General features: G+C 34.3%; 1 protein-coding gene across 1 annotated transcript; it reads right to left on the bottom strand.

Annotated features, from left to right (window-relative positions):
• Positions 1–5,990: 5,990 nt before the first annotated feature.
• LOC133695651 (uncharacterized) lies at positions 5,991–6,502 on the bottom strand. The gene has a single exon (XM_062117564.1). It carries the CDS (start codon positions 6,405–6,407, stop codon positions 6,177–6,179), a length of 231 nt encoding a protein of 76 aa, XP_061973548.1. The 5' UTR covers positions 6,408–6,502; the 3' UTR covers positions 5,991–6,176.
• Positions 6,503–7,467: the final 965 nt, after the last annotated feature.

Genomic DNA, 7,467 nt, shown 5'->3' with positions numbered 1-7,467 from the left:
GACCAAGCAATTGAAAAAAACAAACTTGTTTTGCCTATAAATAGGTGGTTGCATTACACAAAAAAAAAGGAGTTTTGGGGTAGAGAGCATTAGCAAAAACAAATGAGTGAATTAGTTAAAGAGGCTAACAAAAAATCACTAGAAACAAACCTTTTATCTCTAGAAAAAAAAAGAAAAAAAAATTATAACCTGCACCCATTCCATCTTCCAAACACTTATCATCTTCAATCTTCCCTTCACTTATCTCCTTCTTCCTCATGGTCCAAAAAAAAAAAGGCCTAGCCCCATTATACTGAAACCTAGCAGCCAGCAAAGATTACCTTCTTCCCTAAACCTGCTGCCTTTTGTTCTTTCCTTTGGACCAGCACCAACCCAAACCTGTCTCACTCCCCCAGCCTTTCTACCAATTAACTCTTGATTGATCCTTTCTAATGGAAGGGGTGTATGTGTAATAAACTTACTGGCATTGCTTGGCGAAAACAAAGACATCGTTTCCGTTGTGGAGTCTAGTTTTGGAGTTAATTTTGACCAGAGCATAGTGGGGATCTACTCTAGTTCCTCTGTCAGTGGTGTCATACCAATAACATTTGAATAAAAACACTCTATTACACTCGCTATGATATTGCAATTCAACAACCTCTTCTAATTTACCATAATAGTCAACTTCAAACTCATTACAAGTTGATCCCTTAACACAAACACCACTGTTATATGTTTTTCTTTCATGCTCTTATTCTTCGGTATGAAACACGTATCCATTGACAAAATACTCATTGTAACACTTTACTTTTCTTTCAAGATCAAGGCTTAGTAAAGATAATGAAACGCTACCAGTCCTTCCCATTTGATAAACCTTGTACATCAAGTACAACAATGAACAGTAAACAAGAATTCTATAACGAAATTAAGTACCATGATAGATAATGAGTTTTTGATAGTATTTACATGTGTTTTGAACCACGTGGCAAATTGTTCATCTTATAGATTTGGGATTTGGTCAGGTAGGAGTTATTAGACAATAAATATTTTCGATGTTGCCTACAAGGTTTTTAAAATTGTATGAGTTTGTGATATTACAATAGATAAATATTCCATTTATAACAAAGTTTAAGTAGTATATATACTTACTGAATAAAAGGTCTCAATTCATCGTAGTTAAATAACATATAATTGTGTGCTTGTTAGAACTCTATTTCAGACAAATATCTTCCGCTTATAACATTTTTAGGTATGGGTCATCCAAGATTGGAGAATATTGACATGTTCCCACTTGAAGGCACTTCACCATCATCATTATGTCGTGGAACGTGGTTGATTCTCGTTCTCAAATGAGGCTCGAAATTGTACGAGATAAATGTTGAGATCTCTTCAACAATATAAACCTCACATATCGAAGGCTCAACATGCACCTTGTTCTTAACCTTTTTCTTAAGATTAAACAAGTACTTGCATTGAATTAAACAAATATTTTCAATTAAGAAAAACAATGAAAATATATTAATCATTACATTGCATCTGTAATATCTAACCTCTCGAATAGATACATCCATCTATACTGGACTTGGCCTTCAACTTTTGCCTCGTACGGTAAATGTATGGGTAGATGGTCCATCGAGTCAAAAAATGATGGAGGGAATATCATCTCAAGTTTGCATATTATCTCGATGATATTCGTTTCAAGCCTCTCAATGTGATGTGTGTGCAACTTGCTGGCGCATATATCTCTAAAGAAATGATTGATCTGCATGAGTGCATCCCATATCCACTTTGGCAATAAATCACGATAAGCTAATGGAATGAGTGTTTGCATGAACACATGGCAGTCATGGCTCTCCATTCCATACAATCTGCATTCCTGCAAATTAACCAACCTTGATATGTTCGAGGCATGTCCATCGGGAAAACACGGACTCTTAAGTCATTAGTAGACTAGTAGTTGTGTATTCTTCTCTAAGGTGAAGCTTGCTTTCGTCTTTGCAACTCGTGACCCATTAAAAACTAACTCCATATTTTTACAGTGATAAAATAACGGTATATCCATTCATTCTAGCCTTGATGTTGTCCTTTGTCTTCCCCTTCACGTCCATGACCGTGTTGAAAGTGTTTTTAAACATATTTTTTTCTATGTGCTTGACATCAAAGGTTATGGTGGAGGAGATTGGTCTTCCAATAAGAAAGCTCCTAGAAAATACTTCGCTTTAACCAGTTGTGGGTCAAACCAAAACCAAGAAACTTCTGTTTACCGGATTGGAAACCAAACACAATGTCACCGTACTCTGACACCACGTCATGCAATTCTTCACTAGAAAGACGCGAGGGTGCAACATCATTTTCAACGCTACCAACAAAGAAATCCTTTTTGTTCTTTCTATACTTATGATCCCTTGGCAAGAAACACTAGTGGCAGTAAAGAAAAGACGTTTTACTTCTACTTGTTAGCGTGAATGCCTTGTTGCTTTCCATGCAATGTGGACATGCTAGTTTTCCATACGTGCTCCAACCAGAAACCATTTCATAAGCTGAAAAATCATTGATAGTAGACATCAAAGCTGCCCTCATAAGAAAATTATATTTTCTCGATACAGCATAAGTCAAAGCCCTAGAGGACCACAACTACATCAACTCATCAATCAACGGTCGAAGACAAACATTTATATTCCAGCCCAGACTATCATAACCAGCCTCACTCAACCCATAATTCGACTTGATAGCGAACACATGTGCAACGACCGATTATTTACTGTGATTTGTGCAGCCATCCCATAATGGTTCATTAGAATCTTTCAACAAATCAAAAAACTTGGTCGTGTCTGCATTAGGTTCTTCTTCTACAATTGGACATTGACTAGCATTACCTTGATTCATTCTCATTCCATCCATAACCATATTCCTGTAAGGATTACTATTATCATTTACAACTTCATGCACATTGTTAGCACTAGAAGTTGACCCAACCATACTTTCTATCATGCTCTTGCTACGAACAAATAATTCTTTGTGTGCATACCAACACAAGTAATCCTCCATGAACCCTTTGTGTAGAAGATACATCGTTACAACATCTGAATGCAAAAACTTTTTATTTTTACACCTTCTGTATGGACACCTAATACCGCCTCCACTAAAATTTATCAGAATAGATGTTGCGGAATTAATAAAACTCTGAACCCTATTATAATAATCCATCCTCCGCAATTCTTGGGGTGAATCTCAATACATCCATGACTTCTATCAAACCTCTATAAAAAAATGATGATAACATGTGTTAATTAATTACGTTAAGTAAATAAATTTGCAAAAATATTGGTTTAGCTCAAGATTATCCAACTTACTTTCAAACTTCTCTTAAATATTCATTATCAAATATCTACGTCCATACAAATTTATACACATTAATTTATGAAAATTACAACTCGGCAATAAAATTGACAAAAATTAAAACGGACCCATCAAACAAGTCATTATTTATTTCATCACAACACACCTAAGTCGGTAATTCGACATAAATTTCAACAATTTACAAACAAATACAATTTTACAAAATCTAAAACAAACCATACCAAGTACAAAATTATAAATCCATACTACAAGTTTGTTTGAGAAAAATAATAAAACAAGTAAACACTAAAAAAAACATTCAATATATTAACTATTACCGATGGAATTACCGACAGAATATTTATGTTTGTAAATCCATCGGCCATTCTGTCGGTGAAGTAAACACGTCACTGTATGAACATCCCGGTTTGAATCACTCTGTAATTCCATCGGTAACATCATCCACTAAAACTTCCATGTCATTGGACTGCTTTGTTTTTTAAAATTCTTTATATTCTATCTGGGATTCCCTCGATATATACCGACGGAATGTTTATGTCGGTATATACCGACGGTTTTAGCGAGGGAAGTAATTTGATCGGTAATTATCACCGCAAAATACCAACAGAAACAGTTTGTCGGCAATTCCGTTGGTTGAATTTCATGTAGTGATGCCTCAGATTCCTCAGGACTTTCCATGCATGATAGATCATTTTCTTTCAGGGATACCCTAAAGAGGACCAAAAGATTTCAGTTGTATATGTGTGATAACAGAGCAGAAAAAGAAAACTCTCTCGGATAGGACCCAATTTGTGGCAGTTTCAGGTAATCTAAAGTTCACCGAAAGGCGATGCTTGCAATCGTTATGTTTCAGACGCAATAATATTCTTGTTTATCCTTCTAGGCTAAGATGAAATATGGAGGAAGTTAAAGCACATCTCATGTTTTTGATGGGTCCCATTTATAATGAAGGATTGGGAAAGATCAAGAAAAGGTATAACTCGGAGAATTTCCCATATTTCCCTTTTTTCTGTAAAAGATATGTGTAAAGCAATGCTTAGAGGGAGGCTTCCTAATCTCATTTCATGGGAGATAAGATACACTTGCTCACATGGCTCGGATTGGGAATCATGTTTTTCCTTAAATTTCCTTAAATTTTTGTTGTAGAACTCAGAAATGATCCAATCATGGTCATGATCGCTGATATTCTTAGATATCGTGTAAATTTCTACTGTTTTTTTTTTTCTAAGCTATTGTTTTACCTTGAACTCCGTTTATTATTTCTTAATCCGAGACGCTTCCTATGGCTCATTATTTTATCCTTGTGCTCGGGACAATTCCAAAATGAGGTGATAATTCTAAACTCGAAATTATTCAGTGAAATCACACCTTGAAGAGCTTCAAAGCATTTGAACAGAAAATTAATTACATATTTGCACTAAACGGACCACTAACAGATATTTTCATGTACTAGTTAAAGATGTTTATGCCAAGAGAAAGATCATGCAAGACCAGAATAATAAGCTAAAATAATGATAATATCAGATATTCTAATCGTTAAATCAGGCTCAAATTTTTATAGAAGATTGTACAAATCATTTTTCCATTAAAACGCACTCAATAGTTATCAGAGCGTTGGATCTCCATAAAGTAAGCCCATTAGTTATTATTTGAGATAATTTTGTTATTTTTCCTTAATTTTCATAGATTTATTGTTTATTTTTAGATTTTATGTTATTTTCCGTTATGTTCTGGGATTTTGATTTTGTTTCCAATTTTGGTCGATTTTTCTAGTCTATACAAGAGATTGTAAACCTCTTTAGAAGGTAAACTTAATCAAATTAATATTTTAGAAATAAGGTTTTAGGATTCTTTGTGTTTTAACATTATTTCAGTTTATCTTTTGTTTTTCTATGCTTGCAGCTATATTGTTCTGCTTCCGCTTGCATTAATCTTTTAAAACTACTATGTCAGTTATCAAAGCATTGGATCTCCTATAAAAGGAGATATTCTAACCATTAAATCAGGTTTAAATTTTAAAATTTTATTAGAAGATTCTACAAACCGTTTTCCATTAAAAACCACTCAATATATAGTTATTAGAGCATTGGATCTCCATAAAGTAGGCTCATTAGTTATTATTTGGGATAATTTTGTTATTTTTCCTTAATTTTCACAGATTTATTGTTTATTTTTAGATTTTATGTTATTTTTCCGTTATGTTTTGGGATTCTGATTTTGTTTCCAATCTTGGTCGATTTTTCTAGTCTATAAAAGAGATTGTAAACCTCATTAGAAGGTAAACTTAATCAAATTAATATTTCAGTTTATCTTTTTTCTTTCTATGCTTGCAGCTATATTGTTGTGCTTCCGCTTGCATTAAACTTTCAAAACCACTATGTCAGTTATTGAAGCATTGGATCTCGGATTGTAAACCCTCTTTAGGACGTAGACTTGATCAGATTAATATTTTAAAAACAAAAAAAGATTTTAGGATTCTTCGTGTTTTGACCTTATTTCAGTCCATCTTTTGTCTTTCCATGCTTGCAGCTATATTGTTGTGCTTCCGACTGCATTAATCTTTCAATATTTCATGCTAAGTAATAGGTGAATAAGGTGATAATCAGGGAAGCAGAGAGATATTTATGACAATGCATACTTGACCAGCCAAATAGAAAATTATGATATATAAATCACAGAAATTTTATTTGATGAAGTAAGAAGAAGCTCCTGACTCGAGTTCTAGCAACCTCTCCTCGTCTACGTTTAGCAGAGGGAGAATATCGTACAGGACTAAAGGTAACACAACTGGAGGAGGTTATGCATACAAGAAAGCTAAGTGATTAATCACTAGGTCTTTAAAATGGAACTGGTTTCCCCTTAGGATAATCGAGATAAACCCTCCCCTTGTAGCGTTGAGCTGCCTCGTTGCTGTCGATAACTTCTGTTGCAGGAACATAGTAATATGTGGGATGAGCATAGGGAACCTTCATAACTGGTTGCCACCTCTTGGCCCGGCCGAAGTGCTCATCAATGGCTGCAAAACCCTCCTGCCCAATCTTAACAAGACGATCTGCCTGACGTGCCATGTTAACTACAATTAATCAACACACAAAGACAAGTAGCTGTTTATAGGTTTTGTTTGTTTTCTTGGTTTGGCTAATATGTAGGAGGCCAAGCCAAGCTTTATACAGAAAGGAAAGGTTTGGTTGACAACAGCTGTGGAATGAATAATGTTAGACAGTACTCCTTTTTGTAAATAAAAGCACCCAACATTTGTGTACGATAAAAGTAACCATTGCAGAGAGAAAAATCAATAGCTTTTCTTCATCTTATCACTACTGACGATAATAGCATCATAAAATGAAAAAAAAAGATTATCATCAATGATTCCTTCCGACAAGTTTCGTAGAATCGATGAGACTCTTTAGTTTAATGGTGAATTTGATTCCATATAACTAACCATAAACGAAGTTACTTTATTGACCGACTAATCGAGAGAGAAATTCTGTACGAAAATATCAAGAACAAGTTCTTTATTTGTAAGTGCAATTCCACAATACAAAACTAATAGGAAATAAGCAGTGAAGAGTACTTGGCCTACTTAATAATGCTAAATAGTCACTGAGGCCACTTTATTCTAGCTTTCTTTATTTACTTAAGGATGTGCTAGATTCTGTAGTATGGCTCAAGGGCAATCCATTGAGATCTTATGGATATGGTTATCCTTAGAAGCATTCTGGACATTGTACCTCTCACTCCCAATATTATAGTATAAACAGTAAGTTATGGCTTTCCGTTTAGTTATTAATAATAGGAAAATAGATTCTGATACCACTTCATGGGTTCATGTACTCAAATTTTTTTGATACTGGGACAAGATTTAAGAGATCATGGTATGTTGCATTTGATATTTAAATATAAATCTATTAATTTGTTGGATTGATAGTAAGTTAAATTGCTTAATTTATTTAATTTTGTTTTGAATAGGATTATGATTTATATTTGTGTCAACATATTCGAAACCTAATAATTCACATAGATGATTAAGCAAGCATGAATTGTGTTGCCCATGTGCGCGCGGTGTTGCAGTATCAGGATTAAGAAGCCACCACCTAGTTATGTGGTTCAAAGTCATTAGAAGACCCA

The sequence above is a fragment of the Populus nigra genome, chromosome 6 (genome assembly GCF_951802175.1).
Source record: "Populus nigra chromosome 6, ddPopNigr1.1, whole genome shotgun sequence".
Lineage (NCBI taxonomy): Eukaryota > Viridiplantae > Streptophyta > Magnoliopsida > Malpighiales > Salicaceae > Populus > Populus nigra.
Note: the sequence above shows the minus strand (reverse complement) of the source record. Positions and strands in the feature narration are given on the sequence as shown.